Source organism: Microcaecilia unicolor, chromosome 3 (genome assembly GCF_901765095.1).
Source record: "Microcaecilia unicolor chromosome 3, aMicUni1.1, whole genome shotgun sequence".
Taxonomy (NCBI): Eukaryota; Metazoa; Chordata; class Amphibia; order Gymnophiona; family Siphonopidae; genus Microcaecilia; species Microcaecilia unicolor.
The window spans coordinates 55,942,781-55,965,319 of record NC_044033.1 but is presented as its reverse complement, the minus strand read 5'-3'; the positions used below and the strand labels follow the sequence as shown (position 1 = coordinate 55,965,319).

The 22,539-nt window shown below is 44.1% G+C and overlaps 1 protein-coding gene across 1 annotated transcript in view; it reads right to left on the bottom strand.

Moving 5' to 3' along the window:
* Positions 1-787: 787 nt before the first annotated feature.
* Positions 788-22,539, bottom strand: part of SRD5A2 (steroid 5 alpha-reductase 2) — a 131,977-nt gene continuing 110,225 nt past the window's right edge. The window contains exons 3-5 of the mRNA XM_030195950.1: positions 19,869-19,970; positions 6,406-6,556; positions 788-1,514 (exon numbers count right to left, since the gene is read on the bottom strand). Coding sequence (XP_030051810.1) covers positions 1,448-1,514; positions 6,406-6,556; positions 19,869-19,970 — 320 coding nt within the window. The 3' untranslated portion in view covers positions 788-1,447. The remainder of the gene's footprint in view (positions 1,515-6,405; positions 6,557-19,868; positions 19,971-22,539) is intronic.

Sequence of the window (22,539 nt, the reverse complement as noted above, 5' to 3'; positions counted from 1 at the left end):
TGAAAATCTGAAAGAAAGACTACATACTACATATTAACTCCATAATTTTTGACCCAGCATTTATCTCCTAGTTGGGATCATAGTAACGTGTAACATAGTAGATGATGGCAGAAAAAGACCTGCATGGTCCATCCAATCTGCCCAACAAGATAAACTCATATGTGTTACTTTTTGAATATACCTTACCTTGATTTGCATCTGCCATTTTCAGGGCACAGACTGTAAGAAGTCTGCCCAGCACTAGCCCCGCCTCCCACCACCGGCTCTGCCACCCAATCTCGGCTAAGCTTCTGAGGATCCATTCCTTCTGAACAGGATTCCTTTATGTTTATTCCACGCATGTTTGAATTCCATTACCGTTTTCATCTCCACCACCTCCCGTGTGCCATAAACCTTAATTCCTACTATCCGTGGATTTCCTCTCCATTTCCTCCCCCCCCCCTCTATTTTATACTTTCCCCTCCTCCACACATACTCAGTTGGATCATTGCAGAGACTATTCTGGGTTACACAGCATGGCTCCTTTCACAACCTTATAGCCATGATCCTTAATCATGATCATGTCACGCCCATAAAATTACTGCTATTTCTTTACCCCCATTCCTATTAACTGGGAATGCTGCCCTGGTGGTAATGCAAGCCCCAGCTGACCCAGCTAGTGGAAATTCTGACCTTGGGAATCATAGTGGGGACCTCAGCATTTTCCATCTGAGGCACCAGGCTGGTCCATATTTTAACACTTTAGGTACATGATATAGTTTATTTATTTAATTTATTTATTGGGATTTATTAGCCACCATTACAAATAGATTTACCCAAGGTGGGTGAATACTAGTTATTCATCCTGTACTGTAAACATACACATTTGTTTTCACTTGCAGATAAAATAAAATATTTGGACTATTGACATGAAAATAATTGATCCTCAGGTCACTTTTCCTTAGTTGTTTTCTCTAGCCAAATATGTTTAAGATCCTAAACAAGAATAAATCAACAATTTTACAGATTAAATAATGTTTGATTTACACAGCATAACTAAAGAAAAAAAATGTAGCATAAGGTCCCGAACAGCTCAGGTGACCTAGTAGTTGCACTGTATGTTGACAATTGAAAATCATCTTGGTCACTGTCTGATGTGTCAGGGATGGAGAGGAAGTGCTCGTAGTCCTAGATATGGAGGCCGGGAATATCCTTCAGCACTTGCCCTATGTCTTTTCTCCTCCCCTCTGCCATGAATAAGGCAGCTTGGTGTAGACAGACTTTATGCCTACAGTGCTTTCTTTTGGAAGGATTCATGCTGCAATGGCCTGAAACAGGGTAGAAGGACCTGAAGTTTTGAAGTTGGATTTTGCAGCTGTTCATCGAATGTATAAATGTGATGAAATACACAAAGAAGTGAAATACAGCTAGACCTTGAAGTTGAATGTTTCATTTCAGTAGACCTTTTCTAAAAAATGAAGGGAATCAGGGCCTTCCTTGACTTGGGATAGTCTGGAAACACCTGGAGATAGAACCTGGAAGAAAAAAAAAAGAAGAAAACAAATAGAATGCAAGTGAAAAGAATGAACTCATACAGACTAAAGAACTTTTTTCATATCCTAGCTTCTGGCAAATGGAAAGGCCAACACCATTAGATTTTAGGCTTTGTGAATCTTGAGTTATGCATATTAGTGCCTAGCAAAATTGACTGACTGACTATTTATTTATTTATTTATTTATTTATTCAGTGCATTTGTATCCCACATTTTCCCACCTCTTTGCAGGCTCAATGTGTCTTACATTATGCCGAAATGGTGGTATCCATTTCCGGAGTGAGAAATACATATTATTATTAATTAACAATAAGTACAAAAAGTATAAAGTACATTAGAAGTAAATGGATATATAATACATATAACATTCAGTAAAGAAAAAGAAATTAAAGTAGTTAAATAGAAGAGTTCACTGTTAACTTGTTCTAATTGAGTTTAGATGTCAGATCATTTATGAAGGATCGTTTGGATAAGTCTTTTTAAACAATTTAGTCTTTAGTAGTTTCCGGAAGGGTATCAAATCATACGTTGCTTTTATGGCATTCGGTAGTGCATTCCAAAGTTGTGTACAGATGTAGGAAAAGCTAGATGCATATACCGACTATGTGCTGTGTTCATGAATATCAGATGGAAGTACAGAAGAACAAACCCTCACAGCTCTACTCAAGTACCAACAACACAGCGAAGGTGACAACCACACACTGGTGATACTTTATGTAATTAAAAGATCTTTATTCTCAACACCCAAGACTTGACATGGGCTGTGTTTTGATCAGTAGGCCTGCATCAGGAGTCTAAAATACAAACATAAATGAAACACCATACATATTGAAAAGAAATATGCAAAAAGAAATAAAAATTAATAAAATATATTATAAAGCACAGACCAATTGTAGTGTATGTGTTTTATTTATTTTTTAGTAATGCATTGTACTATTTATTTGGTTTCTTCTCTTTTATCCTTAAGTTTTATTTTATGCTCTCCAATTGGTTTGTGCTTTATAATATACTAGTAAAAAAAGGCCTATTTCTGAGAGAAATGAAACGGGTGCTAGCAAGGTTTTCCTCAGAGTGTATGTTTCAGAAAGACTGTGTGCGAGAGATGGAGTGTGTGTGTGACAGAGAGAATGAGAGAGAGAGAAAGAGTGTGTCAGTGTTTGTGTGTGAGAGAGAGTGTGTGTAATGAAACAGGTGCTAGCAAGTGTGTGTGTTTGTGACAGAGAGAGAGAGTGTGTGGGCCAGGTGGCCCCCTTCCCTCCCTCTTGCCTGCATGCCAGATGCAAGTGTGTATTTGTGACAGACAGAGAGAGTTAGTGTGTGCGAGTGTGTGTGAGAGACAGTGTGTTTGTGAGAGAGAGAGAGTATGTGTGTGTGTGTGGCAGTGACTGCGTGCCTGCCTGGCTGCCTGCCAAGGGGCTTCCATTCCTCTGGCTCTCTCCTCACCTCGTAGTTCTCCTGCAGCCCTCCCTGGCACTTGAGGCGTTATTCGGTACTCCTCCCCCTGGCTGCTAGCAGTGACATGTTTTCCAGCGTGCCTGCCTGCCTGCCAAGGGGCCTCCCCCCCCCCCTGCCTCTCTCCCCACCTCGTACTCCTCCTCCACCCCTGCCTGCCACTTGATCAGCGTTATTCTGAACTCCTCCACCTGCCTGCTAGCAGTGACAGGTTTTACCTCCTGCTCCTCCGGGCTTCCGTGCCTCTTGATCTGCGATCGTGGTTATTCATTCCCCTGCCTGCTACACACCCACCTTCTCCTCCTCCGACCCTTCCTGTCTGTGGATCGTATAGCCTCGTTACTCCTCCCCCTGCCTGCTACACACCGACCTTTTGCTCCAGGCGGTTCATTTGTTTTTGGAGGGTGGCAGCTTCGGGATTGCGGCATTGTGGTGAGCTGTTTCCACGGCAGAGTCGGGAGGGCGCAAGAGGGCAGCGTCGGGAGGGTGGAGGTGCCTCGTTTTTTGGAGGGCGGGAGCTTCGGGGTCCCGGCGGATCAGCTTTTCTGATGGCACTCCACCCCCTGCATTGGTCACTGTTTGTCGCTGTGCATCGGGGGGGGGGGGGGCGGTGGAGGCCCTGTGTAGGTCGCTGTTTGTCGTTGTGTGTCGGGGGGAGCGTCGGAGGGCGGTGGAACTGGCGATTTGCTGAGTGTCATAGCCCCGCCCACAACATCATCACATTGTGACGTGAGGGCGGGGCAGACACTAATGGGATCTTGCAACTACAAATTTACATTTAGAATGTTAGGGTTGTGAATTATGTGTGGATGGGGCGTGGCTGAGGGCGGGTCTGTGAGTGAGAGTGAGTGGTGCTGACAGCCTGGAACACTACAGGGCTTCAGTGTTTCCCTGGCACACAGTGAACTTCAGAACATTGGAGGTGAGCTTCAGAACGTTGGAGGTGAGAATTATTTATATAGATATTATAATTAATTTTTAATTCTTAGCCATATTAATTTTCAATATGTATTATTTTCAACATGTATGGTGTTTTATATGTATGTTTGTATTTTAGACTCTTGATGCAGACCTAGTGGCTAAAACATGGCCGATGTCGAGTCTTGGATGTGATAATTCTATCCTAGAATGCCCCCAAAATAGTCAGTTTTGGCTTGAGCAATTAATAAGTGCCGCTGAACATGCCTGGTTAGTCCTGGACAAGTGATGTAAGCAGCCAGGGAACATGTAGAGCCACATAATTTAGTTAATTTCAACTTGCAAATATCGCAAAGTATGACATTCCAACCCTGGGCAGCAGAGAAGATGGACATGGCCTGAGGTGCCAGGCCATTGCTATCCTATACCTAATGCCAAACCCAGATTAATGTGGTCTGGCGAGGAGAAGAGATCTCAAGTCACCACTTTCATTTTGGCCCAGTCTTCATGGTTTCCAGTGATGCCACAGTGATTAGGGGATTGAGTGGCAAGGGCTGGATTTTACAGCCCTTGAAGCCAGATAATCACCCTAAGTTTGCCTCTTATAAATAGTTACACAGCTAGTTAGGTAGAAAAAGGACCAAAGTCTATCACATTGAACTCTATATGGTAATTGTGAGGATTTGACATTTGCCCTACCAGCCTAATAAGAGCCGCACCCAAACAATTCAAAAAAGACCTCACGAACCAAATAAACTATAGACTCCTAAATAGTCTCTTCCCCACGGAAAATGGAAACATCCTACTCACTCCGCTGCCAAAAGATGCTAAGAAAAGCACAATGGACCTAATCAACTACCGACCAGTCACTTCTATCCCACTCACAACAAAATTGATGGAAGGCATAGTGACGAAACGACTCACGGAATACCTGACCAAACACTCAATTCTACATGAGTCTCAGTCAGGATTTCAATCAAATCATAGCACTGAAACTGTACTAGTGTCTGCAATGAACTCATTCAAAAAAAACTATTGCAACCGGCAAGAACATACTCATATTACAATTTGACATGTCTAGTGCCTTTGACATTTTGGATCATGGAATATTATTACACCTATTAGAATACTTCAGAATTGGAGGCCCAGTTCTCAAATGGTTTGAAGGATTCCTCTCCACCAGATCCTACCAAGTAACAACGAATACTGACAGATCACCACCTTGGATACCGGAATGTGGAGTTCCTCAAGGATCCCTCCTTTCACAAACTATTTTCAACCTAATGATGATACCATTAGCCAAACTCCTAGTCAATCAAAACCTTAACCCCTACATATATGCCGATGACGTTACAATCTATATCCCGTTCAAAAGTGACTTAAACGAAATAACCAACGAGATTAACCAGAGCTTCCAGATCATGCACTCTTGGGCGGACTCATTCCAGTTAAAACTTAATGCAGAAAAAACTCAATGTCTAGTTCTCACTTCCCAATACAATACAAACAACTACCCCACTATAACTACACCCTACTGCACAATTCCTATCTCAGAAAATCTGAAAATTCTTGGAGCCACCATTGATCGAAACCTCACACTCGATACCCACGTGAAGAATACAACAAAAAAAATGTTCCAATCAATGTGGAAACTCAAAAGAATAAAACCTTTTTTCCCAAGAAACATCTTCTGCACCCTAGTACAGTCATTAGTAATAAGCCACTTGGACTACTGTAACGCTCTGTACGCAGGCTGTAAAGAACAGACCATTAAAAAACTCCAAACAGCCCAGAACACTGCAGCCAGGCTCATTTTTGGAAAACCTAAATATGAAAGTGTGAATCCCCTAAGAGAGAAACTGCACTGGCTTCCGCTCAAGGAACGAATTGAGTTCAAGATCTGCATGACCTTATATAAAATCATTCACGCAGATGCCCCACTCTATATGTTAAACCTAGTGGACCTACTGCCCAGAAACGCCAAAAGATCGGCCCGCAAATTCCTCAATCTGAACTTCCCCAGCTGTAAAGGAATGAAATACAAACAGGCTTATGCTACTACCTTTGCGTACAAAAGCACACAGTTTTGGAACACTTTACCCATGGCCCTGAAAACCATGAACAATCTAACCAGCTTCCGCAAAGCTTTGAAAACACATCTCTTCAACAAAGCCTACAAAAGTCATCCTCAATGAAACAAATCATTCCTTAAACCACCCAAGTACACCAAAAAACAGCTCTCACACGACCTTACCTAACACCTTTCCATCTAAATCCTCTTATACCTCAGCTTATGATCGACTGTATTTAAATCATGTAACGACTTTATCATAACAATACTCTGTAAGCCACATTGAGCCTGCTAAAAGGTGGGAAAATGTGGGGTACAAATGCAATAAATAATAATAATAATAATAATAATTTTACTACCTGTGTTACTCAGCACATGCATGGACATGCTGAAAAAAAAAATAGAAAACATGCAGCATCATGGCTTTGTTACCTGTGATGGTGGTAAGCTCGTGGTCCAATAAAACACAGTGTGAAAAATGCAAATGTAAAGGCCGGCAATGTCCATGTTGCAATTGCATAGCCAAACCATTCCACTATTTCACCGAAGTAATTAGCTCCAGATACATAATTGAACAGTCCTCCTGCATATGAAAGATTTAAAAGGTCAGATGCATCTAAAGTTCCAGCAATTAGTAACACTAGTCAAAATCCCCCAGATTCTATAAAGAGTGCCCAAAATTGGGTGTGGCTTCCAGATTGATGCCCACAATAATTAGCTAATGGGCTCCAATCATTTAGTTGTTGGAGTTAACAAACACTTAATTGGCACTAATTATGATTTGGGCACTCATCTGGCTGCACGCTATTCTGTAACAATGCGCACCTAAACTGGATTGCGTGTGACATAAAAGGGGCTGTGACCTTGGCAGGGGCATAGGCGGGTCAGAGGCATTTATAAAAGATGCGCGCAGTGTTACAGAACAGCAGGGATCTGCGTCCAACTTGCACACCAGGATTTACACCAGGTTTCAGCTGGCCTAAGTCTTTGCGCCCAAAATTGAGCGTGGAATTCAGCACTCGATGCTATTTTATAAAGAACGCTCATCACAGAGAGCCCTTTATAGAATAGCATTGAGCACTGATTTTTATCAGTGCCTAATTTTGAGCACCATTTACAGAAGATTCCCCCTAATGGAGGAGATTCTATATATGGCACCTAAAAAAAAAAATCAACGCTGAAATCAGTGCTGACTAAGCATATTCTATAATTGACACCTAGATTTAGGCGCCAATTATAGAATATGCTTAGTTGATATTTCAGCACCTAAATCTTTAGCTGGCACGTAGATTTAGGTGCACTGGGCCATATTCTATAACTAGGTGTCTAAATTTCAGAACATCCATGAAATGCCCATTTACCTCACCCATAACCATGCCCCTTTTGCCTCTGCGCATTAGAAGTTCGGCGCACATCATTACAGAATACACTTAGCAAGTTGTGTGCCTAAATTCTAGTCAGGCATTCTTCCTACGAAATCCAGACACACAGCTGAAATATAAATCTAGCAATGACGGTCTGTCTGTTTATGAGGTCTTACTATTCCAAAATTTGTTTGGCTAATCAAAAAAACAAAGTTGTTTGCCTACAAAAGGCAGAATAACTAGTCATGCATGTGGGTGACATTATCCAACAGTGCCAACACGTAGCAACTTCTGAAAAGGATTTTCTGTGTATGCATAGAAACTTTCATGTAGGTGCCAGCTTCAGCTCGTGAAGTCCCCTCAACATAGGCGGTCGGTGGCCCAACTGTTTGGGGAGGCTAAAGGGGGCGGGGTTAGGGGTGGTGCTTACATCCATAATTGTCTGACAACACACAGAAAAACAAAAGTAAAAGTAAAATAGTCACAATTAATACCTTTTATTACATTTAGATATTAGATATGTATCATATGTCAAAGAAAAAAAGTGGTTGCTCAAAGCATATATTAACCAATGTATACTATTCAAAAATGTTATCAATTACTAAAAAACACTGCTATTTCCATCCATGGAAAATCCCAAAATGAAATGGTCACATTAGTGAAGTAACATCCAGCGACTAGAGTGCGGGTCTGTGCTTACAGGGCACCCACAGCTCTAAGTTTGTTTAAGCACTGGGCCTGCCTAAGAGCAGATAAAGCAACGTCAGCAGTGGCAGGAAAGCAGGGAAGTAGAGCCTGTTATATGGGCAGTGCTATATTTGGCCAGTTTAACTTAACTGGCTAAGAGGTGAATAATGTTAAAGGTAGGCTGGCTGCACATAACTGGATATTTAATACTGGTATCCAGAAATGGCTCAGCATTGAATATCTGGGCATATGTTTTGGTGCCGCTCCTGGCTGAATATTACTTCCTCAGTCTCAAAGTAGTTTTTCTTGTGATCTTCTGTTTGGCTAAGAGGATTTTGGAGCAGCAGGGACCCTCATTTGTCTTTCTCTTCTGATGTTGTGCTGCATACTGTTCCCTTCTTTCTGCGGAAGGTGGTTTCTCCTTTTCATTTGAACCAGATGGTTTCTAGTCTTGTCTTTCAGAAGGCCCTGGGGTTGGGACTGTCACAGACTCTCCATAAAATAGACATTTGCAGAGTGCTTCTCTGCTACTTGGAGGTTGCTAATTCTTTTTAGATGCCATATCTTCCTTTTACCTTCTTTTATGTTCCTTCTAAGCAACATGTGGCCTCAAAATGTTTGATTGTGTGCTGGATTACGTGGACTATTGAATCAGCTTACATTCTTCAGGAAATTAAGGTTCATCAAGGCCTTAGACTCACTCTACCAGGTTGAAGGCTGTGTCCTGAGCTGAAGCAGAGGTCATTGCAACAGAAGATATTTGCAGGGTTGCAGGATGGTCCTCCCTCCATTCTTTTGTTAAACATCATAAGCTTGAAATTTGAGCTAGGTGGAACAATGACTTTGGTGGGATAGTCCAGGAAGGTATTGTCTTCCTTTCACCCTGTGGGTTTAAAGTTCTGGTACATCCCATAGGTCTGGACTGGTTTAGCAAGATAAGGAAGGTGAAATTAGTTTTTACCTGTTAATTTCCTTTCCTTTACCCTGCTAGACCAGTCTAGGACCTGTCCCAGAAGACTGACGGATTCTGTAAATTCCTATGTCTTAAGTCTGTGACCTGTCTGTATCAGTTCTGCAAAGGTAGCCCTAAGGTGTGCCTCTTCTGGGTTCAGTTTGGTTGTCTTTTTTTTTCCCAATCTCTAAATTATTTTGGTCTCTCTGAATGGCTTTGGTGTTAGAATACTGGAATATTCCTGGCTGTACCACGTTATACTAATGATGTCATCAGAATTTTAAAGTCTCTGCTCAGAAGACATACAGTGGTGGAAATAAGTATTTGATCCCTTGCTGATTTTGTAAGTTTGCCCACTGACAAAGACATGAGCAGCCCATAATTGAAGGGTAGGTTATTGGTAACAGTGAGAGATAGCACATCACAAATTAAATCCGGAAAATCACATTGTGGAAAGTATATGAATTTATTTGCATTCTGCAGAGGGAAATAAGTATTTAATCCCTCTGGCAAACAAGACCTAATACTTGGTGGCAAAACCCTTGTTGGCAAGCACAGCGGTCAGACGTCTTCTGTAGTTGATGATGAGGTTTGCACACATGTCAGGAGGAATTTTGGTCCACTCCTCTTTGCAGATCATCTCTAAATCATTAAGAGTTCTGGGCTGTCGCTTGGCAACTCGCAGCTTCAGCTCCCTCCATAAGTTTTCAATGGGATTAAGGTCTGGTGACTGGCTAGGCCACTCCATGACCCTAATGTGCTTCTTCCTGAGCCACTCCTTTGTTGCCTTGGCTGTATGTTTTGGGTCATTGTCGTGCTGGAAGACCCAGCCACGACCCATTTTTAAGGCCCTGGCGGAGGGAAGGAGGTTGTCACTCAGAATTGTACGGTACATGGCCCCATCCATTCTCCCATTGATGCGGTGAAGTAGTCCTGTGCCCTTAGCAGAGAAACACCCCCAAAACATAACATTTCCACCTCCATGCTTGACAGTGGGGACGGTGTTCTTTGGGTCATAGGCAGCATTTCTCTTCCTCCAAACACGGCGAGTTGAGTTCATGCCAAAGAGCTCAATTTTTGTCTCATCTGACCACAGCACCTTCTCCCAATCACTCTCGGCATCATCCAGGTGTTCACTGGCAAACTTCAGACGGGCCGTCACATGTGCCTTCCGGAGCAGGGGGACCTTGCGGGCACTGCAGGATTGCAATCCGTTATGTCGTAATGTGTTACCAATGGTTTTCGTGGTGACAGTGGTCCCAGCTGCCTTAAGATCATTGACAAGTTCCCCCCTTGTAGTTGTAGGCTGATTTCTAACCTTCCTCATGATCAAGGATACCCCACGAGGTGAGATTTTGCGTGGAGCCCCAGATCTTTGTCGATTGACAGTCATTTTGTACTTCTTCCATTTTCTTACTATGGCACCAACAGTTGTCTCCTTCTCGCCCAGCGTCTTACTGATGGTTTTGTAGCCCATTCCAGCCTTGTGCAGGTGTATGATCTTGTCCCTGACATCCTTAGACAGCTCCTTGCTCTTGGCCATTTTGTAGAGGTTAGAGTCTGACTGATTCACTGAGTCTGTGGACAGGTGTCTTTCATACAGGTGACCATTGCCGACAGCTGTCTGTCATGCAGGTAACGATTTGATTTGGAGCATCTACCTGGTCTGTAGGGGCCAGATCTCTTACTGGTTGGTGGGGGATCAAATACTTATTTCCCTCTGCAGAATGCAAATAAATTCATATACTTTCCACAATGTGATTTTCCGGATTTAATTTGTGATGTGCTATCTCTCACTGTTACCAATAACCTACCCTTCAATTATGGGCTGCTCATGTCTTTGTCAGTGGGCAAACTTACAAAATCAGCAAGGGATCAAATACTTATTTCCACCACTGTAATCAATAGGTCTGGACTGGTTTTAGTAGAATGCAAGGAAAATAAATTAACAGGTATTTTCTTTAGAGTAATAATATCTGTTTTCTTTCAGATTTAAATCGGCACTTGTCTTTTTTTAGGTAAAGATGTGTTAAATGTTTGAATAAGGGCTCCTTTTACAAAGATGCGGTAGTGATTCCTGGTGCGGCAAATGCAATGAAGTCCATTCAATTCCTATGGGCTTTAGCACAGGAGCCCTTACTGCCACTTCAATGGGTGGCGGCAAGTGCTCCCCCTTGCATGGCCACAAGGTATGAGCAATCTTACTGCATGGCCATGTCTTTTTTTGGCATTTTTATCAACTGCGGTAAAAATGGCCCCTTCTACTAGCGCAACTCCCTTTTTACCGCAGCTTAGTAAAAAAGCCCCTTAATTGTCTATCTGGCGATCTTCAGCAGAAATTAGGGAGGCTAACAGTTATCAGAAATTAGGAAGGCTAACAAACTGAGGAATACAATAATAAGTGATTTCAATTACCCCGATATTGACTGGGTAAATGTAAGATCAGGGCATGCTAGGGAGGTAAAATTCCTTGACGAAATCAAGCACTGCTTTATGGAGCAGCTGGTAAAGGAGCCAAAAAGAGGAGAAAAAAAAATTCTACGCCTAGTCCTGAGTGGAGCGCATGATCTGGTGTAGGAGGTAATAGTGTTGGGGCCACTTAATAACAGTGATCATAATATCATCAGATTTGATATCGCCTTTGGAGTAACTACACACAGGAAATCCAATAGGTTAGAATTTAACTTTCAAAAAGGAGACTATGATAAAATGAGAAGAATGGTGAAAAAAAAAAACTTAGAGGAGCAGCTGCGAAGGTCAACAATTTACATCAGGCATGGATGATGTTCAAAAATACCATCCTGGAAGCCCAGGCCAGTTATATTCCATGTATTAAAAAAGGAGGAAGGAAGACCATACGACAGGTGAAGGAAGCTATTAGAGCTAAGAGAAAATCCTTCAGAAAATGGAAGAAGGATCCAACTGAAAATAATAAGAAACAGCATAAGGAATGGCAAGTAAATGCAAAGTGCCGATAAGGAAGGCAAAGAGGTACTTTGAAAAAAAAGATTGTGTTGGAGGCAAAAACACACAGTAAAAACGTTTTTAGGTATATTAAAAGCAAGAAGCCAGCAAAAGAATCAGTTGGATCGCTAGATGACAGAGGGGTAAAAGGAGCACTCAGACAAAGCCATAGCGGAGAGATTAAATGAATTCTTTGCTTCGATCTTCACCGAGGAAGATTTGGGAGAGATACTGGGTGCCAGAAATGTTATTCAAAGCTGAAGAGTCAGAGAAACTGAATGAAATCTCTATAAATCTTGGTTTCCATTATCGCCGAAAACCGGGGACGACCATCTCAAAAACAACCTAAGGATGACCATCTCTAGGGTCGACCTAAATTTCATGATTTGGGCGTCCCCGACTGTATTATCGAACCGAAAGATGGACGTCCATCTTGTTTCAATAATACGGGTTGCCCCGCCCCTTCGCCGGGACGTCCTTAGAGATGGTCGCTCTTAGAGATGGTCGTCCCCGTTCGATTATGCCCCTCCAAGTAACCTTCCCTCTCTCCGACCACCATTGTGCCTGAAACACACGAAACTTATTCAACCACAACATTACTTTGTTACTGTTTATCTACAGGACTTGGTATACGCCTTTACGGTACTATGTAAGCCACATTGAGCCTGCAAATAGGTGTGAAAATGTGGGATACAAATGTAATAATAATAATAATAATAACCTGGACGATTTAATGGTGCAATTTGACAAATTGAAGAGTAGCAAATCGCCTGGAATGGATGGTATTCATCCCAGAGTACTGACAGAATTGAAAAATGAGCTTGCAGAACTATTGTTAGTAATAAGTAATTTAGCTTTAAAATCAAGCATGGTACTGGACAATTGAAGGATGGCCAATGTAATGCCAAGAATGTTTAAAGAATGGTAGGCTTGGAATAGGAGCCTGCCATCCTGGGAACACACAATGGTACTTTAGGTTATTATCCCACAATATTTAACACATGATGAAGTTGTGCTAATTTAGCACAGTTTAATCCTATGTTTATATCTACAGTACCTGTATTTTCTCACTCCACGATCCGTTTTGCATACAGCAGAGTGACCTGTACTTTCTCACTCCACGATCCGTTTTGCATACAGCAGAAGGAGAAATTTAAAAGAACTTTTATGTCCCTGTATTTTACCTGAGATAAGATCCTATTTTCGATGGACATAAAAAATGTGGTGTGTGCATGATGTGTCACATGATGATAGAGACTAATGTCTTTAAGGATTCAAGGACTAACAGAGAATACTCTCTATTCACTAATTATGGGGTCCTTTTAGAAAGGCATGCTGAAAAGTGGCTTGTGGTAGCATAGGTGTGGGTTTTGGGCGCTCGCAGAATTATTTTTCAGCGCGCCTGTAAAAAAGGCCTCTTTTTTTGCTGAATATGGACGTGTGGCAAAATCAAAATTACTGCGCATCCATTTTGGGTCTCTGACCTTACCACCAGCCATAGACCTAGTGGTAAATAATTTGAGCAGTAAGGACCTATACGCATTAGATGCCACTTGGCACATGTCCGAAAATAAAACCTATTTTTAAGACGCTCGTAGTAGATGCGCACAAAAAATGAAATTACCGCAGGAGCCACACGGTAGTTGGGCTGTAAGTCCATTTTGGCGTGCGTTGGGCACATGTAGGCGTCTACGCGGCTTAGTAAAAGGGGTCCTATGTTGTTTATTGTATTATTAGTTCCTGCAAAAAGATCTATGTGGGGCAGATGTTTGACTGTTCGCTTGGTTGAGCATAAAAGTACAATTAAGACTCAGAAGGTGACTTCTCTGGCGATTCATTGTGGGACTAAGCAACATGCTTTTGAGGCATTGCGCTGTCTAGCACTGCAACAGGTGGCACCGCTTTCGGGTGGTGGTGATAGATGGTGTCTTTTGCTACAGAAAGAACAGCACTTACATTTCCGGAAATCACTAAAAACCAACCTGTTCAAAAAGGCCTACCCTACCGACCCAACCTAATTGCCCAGACTCTGCACCATAACGAACCCAAAGCCCAGACTCTGAAACACAATGAACCCAAAGCACGAAATGGACATAACATAACTCTTCCGCTCAAAGATGCCATAACTCTGTTTGTACCACTCCGACCTATACTACCCAACATTACTTTGTATCTGTTTTTCTCACCGGATTTGTCTTTCTTACTGGACACTACTTTGTATTTGTTTCCTTAACGGAATCGGCAAATGCCTTTCCGATAATATGTAAGCCACATTGAGCCTGCAAATAGGTGGGAAAATGTGGGATACAAATGTAACAAACAAACAAACAAACAAACAAACAATTAAATGTTTTGCTTTTTGGGATATTTTTTTCTGCCAATGATGAAGAAGTCCTTCTCAACCAGCAGATAGCTAGGAGCTTCTTGAGGCTTTTTCCTCCTATTATTTTCATTATTCTCATTGCTTACAAGTTGTGCATGTACAGAGAACTTATATAGTTGTTTATGTTTGAACGTTACTGGTTCTCTTCCCAGTCATTAGTTCTTTAACTATTTGGATAATGCCAGGGTGGAATGAAGGCAGTTCCAGAACATCTGAATAGTGGCACTATTCAGTCTGCAATCTGGATAATTTAGGACTGCTGATGGGTCAATATTCAGATACACTTATCCATAGAGTGGCATCACTATCTGGATAGTGTTAGGGTGGGGGAAGGGTGGATTCTGCTTAACTCTTTAGATAGTTGGCAATATTCAGTCACTATGGGCCAGATTCTATTTAAAAAAATGAGCACTTTTCTATAAATGGTGCTCCAAGTTGGGTGCCATTTATAGAATAGCGAATAGTACCGAGATCTGCACCCAAGGATTTACACCAACTGAAAACTGGTGTAAATCCTTGCTCATAAATTAGGTGCAGATCCCCTGAATCTATAATACTGCATGCATTTTTAGTGAATGCCCCTGACCTACCCATGGTCCTCTCATGGCCATGCCCCCTTTTATAGTTGCGTGTTAAATAATTTGCACACGCATCTTCATAGAAATGCTTAGCAAGATGTGCTCGTAAATCCAAATTGTTGCCAATTAATGCTAATCATTGCTTGTTAGCACCCAATTGGCACTAAAGCGAATGCTACATACCTGTAGAGGGTATTCTCCGAGGACAGCAGGCTGATTGTTCTCACTGATGGGTTGACGTCCTCGGCAGCCCCCTCCATCGGAAAGTTTACTAGCAAAGGCCTTTGCTAGTCCTCGCGCGCCCATGCGCACCGCGCATGCGCAGCCGTCTTCCCGCCCGAAACCGGCTCGAGCCGGCCAGTCCAGTATGTAGCAAGACAATACACTTCAAGGGAAGACTCAACTCCAAAGGGGAGGCGGGCGGGTTTGTGAGAACAATCAGCCTGCTGTCCTCAGAGAATACCCTCTACAGGTATGTAGCATTCGCTTTCTCCGAGGACAAGCAGGCTGCTTGTTCTCACTGATGGGGTATCCCTAGCCCCCAGGCTCACTCAAAACAACAACCATGGTCAATTGGGCCTCGCAACGGCGAGGACATAACTGAAATTGACCTAAAAAATTTACCAACTAACTGAGAGTGCAGCCTGGAACAGAACAAACAGGGCCCTCGGGGGGTGGAGTTGGATCCTAAAGCCCAAACAGGTTCTGAAGAACTGACTGCCCGAACCGACTGTCGCGTCGGGTATCCTGCTGCAGGCAGTAATGAGATGTGAATGTGTGGACAGATGACCACGTCGCAGCTTTGCAAATTTCTTCAATAGAGGCTGACTTCAAGTGGGCTACCGACGCAGCCATGGCTCTAACATTATGAGCCGTGACATGACCCTCAAGAGCCAGCCCCGCCTGGGAGTAAGTGAAGGAAATGCAATCTGCTAGCCAATTGGATATGGTGCGTTTCCCTACAGCCACTCCCCTCCTATTGGGATCAAAAGAAACAAACAATTGGGCGGACTGTCTGTGGGGCTGTGACCGCTCCAGGTAGAAGGCCAATGCTCTCTTGCAGTCCAATGTGTGCAGCTGACGTTCAGCAGGGCAGGAATGAGGACCGGGAAAGAATGTTGGCAAGACAATTGACTGGTTTAGATGGAACTCCGACACGACCTTTGGCAAGAACTTAGGGTGAGTGCGGAGGACTACTCTGTTATGATGAAATTTGGTGTAAGGGGCCTGGGCTACCAGGGCCTGAAGCTCACTGACTCTACGAGCTGAAGTAACTGCCACCAAGAAAATGACCTTCCAAGTCAAGTACTTCAGATGGCAGGAATTCAGTGGCTCGAAAGGAGGTTTCATCAGCTGGGTGAGAACGACATTGAGATCCCATGACACTGTAGGAGGCTTGACAGGGGGCTTTGACAACAGCAAGCCTCTCATGAAGCGAACAACTAAAGGCTGTCCTGAGATCGGCTTACCTTCCACATGGTAATGGTAAGCACTGATTGCACTAAGGTGAACCCTTACAGAGTTGGTCTTGAGACCAGACTCAGACAAGTGCAGAAGGTATTCAAGCAGGGTCTGTGTAGGACAAGAGCGAGGATCTAGGGCCTTGCTGTCACACCAGACGGCAAACCTCCTCCAATGGAAGAAGTAACTTCTCTTAGTGGAATCTTTCCTGGAAGCAAGCAAGATGCGGGAGACACCCTCTGACAGACCCAAAGAGGCAAAGTCTACGCCCTCAACATCCAGGCCGTAAGAGCCAGCGACTGGAGGCTGGGATGCAGAAGTGCCCCTTCGTCCTGTGTGATGAGGGTCGGAAAACACTCCAATCTCCACGGTTCTTCGGAGGACAACTCCAGAAGAAGAGGGAACCAGATCTGACGCGGCCAAAAAGGAGCAATCAGAATCATGGTGCCTCGGTCTTGCTTGAGTTTCAACAAAGTCTTCCCCACCAGAGGTATGGGAGGATAAGCATACAGCAGACCCTCCCCCCAGTCCAGGAGGAAGGCATCCGATGCCAGTCTGCCGTGGGCCTGAAGCCTGGAACAGAACTGAGGGACTTTGTGGTTCACTCGAGATGCGAAGAGATCTACCAAGGGGGTGCCCCACACCTGGAAGATCTGTCGTACTACACGGGAATTGAGCGACCACTCGTGAGGTTGCATAATCCTGCTCAACCTGTCGGCCAGACTGTTGTTTACGCCTGCCAGATATGTGGCTTGGAGCCCCATGCCGTGACGGCGAGCCCAGAGCCACATGCTGACGGCTTCCTGACACAGGGGGCGAGATCCGGTGCCCCCCTGCTTGTTGACATAGTACATGGCAACCTGGTTGTCTGTCTGAATTTGGATAATTTGGTGGGACAGCCGATCTCTGAAAGCCTTCAGAGCGTTCCAGATCGCTCGTAACTCCAGAAGATTGATCTGCAGATCGCGTTCCTGGAGGGACCAGCTTCCTTGGGTGTGAAGCCCATCGACATGAGCTCCCCATCCCAGGAGGGACGCATCCGTGGTCAGCACCTTTTGTGGCTGAGGAATTTGGAAGGGACGTCCCAGAGTCAAATTGGAGCAAATCGTCCACCAATATAGGGATTTGAGAAAACTCGTGGACAGGTGGATCACGTCCTCTAGACCCCCGGCGGCCTGATACCACTGGGAGGCTAGGGTCCATTGAGCAGATCTCATGTGAAGGCGGGCCATGGGAGTCACATGAACTGTGGAGGCCATGTGGCCCAGCAATCTCAACATCTGCCGAGCTGTGATCTGCTGGGACGCTCGCACCCGCGAGACGAGGGACAACAAGTTGTTGGCCCTCGTCTCTGGGAGATAGGCGCGAGCCGTCCGAGAATCCAGCAGAGCTCCTATGAATTCGAGTTTCTGCACTGGGAGAAGATGGGACTTTGGATAATTTATCACAAACCCCAGTAGCTCCAGGAGGCGAATAGTCATCTGCATGGACTGCAGGGCTCCTGCCTCGGATGTGTTCTTCACCAGCCAATCGTCGAGATATGGGAACACGTGCACCCCCAGTCTGCGAAGTGCCGCTGCTACTACAGCCAAGCACTTTGTGAACACCCTGGGTGCAGAGGCGAGCCCAAAGGGTAGCACACAGTACTGGAAGTGGCGTGTGCCCAGCTGAAATCGCAGATACTGTCTGTGAGCTGGCAGTATCGGGATGTGAGTGTAGGCATCCTTCAAGTCCAGAGAGCATAGCCAATCGTTTTGCTGAATCATGGGAAGGAGGGTGCCCAGGGAAAGCATCCTGAATTTTTCTTTTACGAGATATTTGTTCAGGGCCCTTAGGTCTAGGATGGGACGCATCCCCCCTGTCTTCTTTTCCACAAGGAAGTACCTGGAATAGAATCCCAGCCCTTCCTGCCCGGATGGCACGGGCTCGACCGCATTGGCGCTGAGAAGGGCGGAGAGTTCCTCTGCAAGTACCTGCTTGTGCTGGAAGCTGTAAGACTGAGCTCCCGGTGGACAATTTGGAGGTTTTGAGGCCAAATTGAGGGTGTATCCTTGCCGGACTATTCGCAGAACCCACTGATCGGAGGTTACGAGAGGCCACCTTTGGTGAAAAGCTTTCAACCTCCCTCCGACTGGCAGGTTGCCCGGCACTGACACTTGGATGTCGGCTATGCTCTGCTGGAGCCAGTCAAAAGCTCGCCCCTTGCTTTTGCTGGGGAGCCGCGGGGCCTTGCTGAGGCGCACGCTGCTGACGAGAGCGAGCGCGCTGGGGCTTAGCCTGGGCCGCAGGCTGTCGGGAAGGAGGATTGTACCTTCGCTTACCAGAAGCATAGGGACCAGTCTTCCTTCCCCCGAAAAATCTTCTACCTGTAGAGGTAGATGCTGAAGGCTGCCGGCGGGAGAACTTGTCGAATGCGGTGTCCCGCTGGTGGAGAGACTCTACCACCTGCTCGACTTTTTCCCCAAAAATGTTGTCCGCACGGCAAGGCGAGTCCGCAATCCGCTGCTGGATTCTATTCTCCAGGTCGGCGGCACGCAGCCATGAGAGCCTGCGCATCACCACACCTTGAGCAGCGGCCCTGGACGCAACATCAAAAGTGTCATAAACTCCTCTGGCCAGGAATTTTCTGCACGCCTTCAGCTGCCTGACCACCTCCTGAAAAGGCTTGGCTTGCTCAGGGGTGAAAATTACGGGAAGGGCAGAAAACCCGAATGGGTCTTCCGGAACACTTCCGGAGCGCTTCCCGAACTTTTTTAAAGAAAAACAAGGAAAAAACACGTCGAAAAGGACGCGCGAGGTCGACTCTCTGGGGCACGAACGGCGTAACACGACCGTACCGAGCGCGGACGAAAGAAGACTGGCCGGCTCGAGCCGGTTTCGGGCGGGAAGACGGCCGCGCATGCGCGGTGCGCATGGGCGCGCGAGGACTAGCAAAGGCCTTTGCTAGTAAACTTTCCGATGGAGGGGGCTGCCGAGGACGTCAACCCATCAGTGAGAACAAGCAGCCTGCTTGTCCTCGGAGAATTGGTTGGTTAATTAAATTGTAAGGGAATTTGTGTGCACAGTTTTGAGCGCCATATATAGAATCCGGGGTTACCTGTATAGCTATCCAGGCACATTTAGGCCATCAAGAAAGGATGTCTTAACAAACTGCACAACTATCTGGATAGCAGTAGTATATCTCCACTATCCATACCGCTAGCAGTGGTCACTGGTGACAAGTATATTCAGCGTCTCCAGATTGGCAGATAGCAGTGCTGAATATACTTAATAGATTTTAATGCTCCACTTGATGTTTACTCAAATGGCGCAGTCAGCAAATATTTAGAGATCTTTATCTATCTATATGAGGATGATTATAATACCTGTGAAACTCAAAATATGGGACTTAGAACCCATGCAACAAAACCATTTTCTTAAAACTTACCTGGGCCATAAATCTCTCTTTTCTACCACTTTACATTTCTTTAAAAAAAAAATACAAATAAAAATAATTCTTATTTTACCTTGGGGGATCTTGTAAGTAAGTTCTTCTGGCTTCCTTAACTTTCGTAGCAAGTGATCACTGTGAATGTTGATTCCCATTCCAATGAAAAACAGTAGAATACCTATAAGTAGAAAAGCAAGCATTACTGTTTAATTGATGCCTTTTCCTATTACTATGCAGAAAGAGGGAGGGGGGGGGGGGGAGGCAATTTCCAAAAGCTATTTACCCAGATAAGTACTGATCTGCCTGGTAAGTTGGCTGTTTGTACACTGCCTCCCACATCAGTGTGGATAAAATGATGCACATCAGGTACTCACATAATTTAGCTTTGCACTGCATGAAGGTATGTAGAGGTAGGGTTAGGCCAAACAACGCAAATAACATGCATAGTTCTGCATTCTCAAAACATCATTTTTCTTGGAAAAAGTACCTGCACAAAAAGCCACTGCAAATGTCTGTGGACATTTCCTTTAAAAACTGAGACGTCTGGCAAGCAGTGAGGGGTGTGTGTGTGTGTTGGGGGGGGGGGGGGGGGGGGGCAGGAGAGGACTTTCTGTTTTCTGTTTCTTTAAGGTCACTCTGACTCCTTTAAAGAATGGTAAGCTTGGAATAGGAGCCTGCCATCCTGCATTAATGTGGTTGGGAACACACAATGGTACCTTAGGTCAGTATCCCACAATTTTTAACACATGATGAACCATACTAATTTAGCACAGTTTAATCATATGCTTGTATCTTACCAGCAATTATTAGGGTGAAATGACTTGCCAGGAATTATCAGTAGGATTTGGCTTCCCTTGCTCTCAGACTACTTTTCTCACCATTAACTTCTTCTAAACTACTCTTTCAAATTAGTCAAATATGTCATTTACATTTAAATTAGAAATTCTGGCCAGAATTGTGTATGAGGCACTACATGATTATAGGTGGCATTTGGATGATGCACAGGTGGTCAGTGATCCTAAATGTTTGGGTATTTTTGTGATGAGTCCTGTCCCTTGAGTAATACAACCTATTCTATAGCTATAAAAACATAATACAAGATGGTAGATGATGCAAAATGGCTCATACAGTTTGCTCAGCAGTGATTTCTCCATTTTGACTAGATATGCATTCAAATTCACCTGACACCAGCTTCTTATTTCCCCGTATCCTCACCCAGCCATTCAAAGTGTTTAGGATTGTCGCTGCTGCTTTATGCAAGTTACCCTATACTACTTTGGAAATCCTATCACTACTGTTTGGGGCATTTTCCTCTATGCCTTCAATTTACGGTTACTGCTGCTGCTCCATGTGGTATATTCCTGTCTTCACTGCTGTTTTGGTCTGTAATTGCTGCTTCATACAGGTTACTCCAGTGCTTCCTTTTGATCCATAACCGAAAAACATCTTGAAACGTTGTTTTACCTCTTTAGTTATCTTTTCTTCAGTTTGCATTTCTTTTCTCATCTCTTTCACCTTTAGCAAATAGTCTTCCCTGTGTTCATCTTTTTTGAAATCCTTTGTACTTTTTGAATGTTAATTTAGAAATGTCCTCTTTTACTGACTGGGTGAATGATTCTTTAAGGCTGTATAATGCAGTACACCCTCCTTATATATGAAATCCTGCTGTACATAGATCCCCCGATTCTGTAAAGGTCGTCAAAAATTGTGCATGCAAACTTAGGCGCATTCCCAATTTGCATGCACAATTTAATTGAATAACAAGTCAGTTAGTGCCAGTAATTTGCATTTAAGCAAGCAATTATTGGCACTAATTACATTTAATTGGGACCAACATGCGTAAAGTTAGGCACAGGATCTGCACCTAAAATGTATGTGCATTCCAAAAAAGGGGGCACAGAAATGGGAGGGTCATGGGCATTTCAGGGTGGAACAGGGAGTGGCTTCAAGTTATGCGCATAATTGCTCCGTGTGTAAATTTAGGTGCGGGCATTTGCACCACATTTTTGTTGGTGCAAATTTCCATGCCTAAATTTACACACAACTTTCTGCTTAACCATGTGTTCTCAATCTATGCGGGATGTAAAGAACAACTCGCAAAAAAAACTCCAGACCGCCCAAAACACAGCTGTCAGGCTATTTGGTAAATCACGCTTCGAAAGTGCTAAACCCCTCCGAGAAAAGCTTCACTGGCTCCAAATCAAAGAACGGATCATCTTCAAAATCTGCACCTTTGTCCATCTAATTATCTACGGCGTAGTCCCAGGATATATGACCTCATAGATCTACCAATCAGAAACAGAATCGGATCATCATGATCATACCTAAACTTATATTACTCAAATTGCAAAGGACTTAAATAAAAAACAACTTACGCATCCAGCTTCTCCTATGTAAGCGCACAACTATGGAATGGACTCCCAAAAGCTGTAAAAATAATCCATGACCATTTAAACTTCAGAAAATCACTAAAAACCAACCTCTTCAAAAAGGCTTATCCCACCAATCCAACGTAAATCCCCACACCCAGCAACAGAGCACAACCAATGATCGTACTGGACAATATACAACCCTCATTCCCTTCGACCTTCACGGTGCCTGACACACACCTACCTCATTCGACCACAATACAACCTTGTATTTGTTATTAACCGACTGGCGAACGTCTTTATGGTATTATGTAAGCACATTGAGCCTGCAAATAGGTGGGAAAATGTGGGGTAGAAATGTAACAAATAAATAAATAA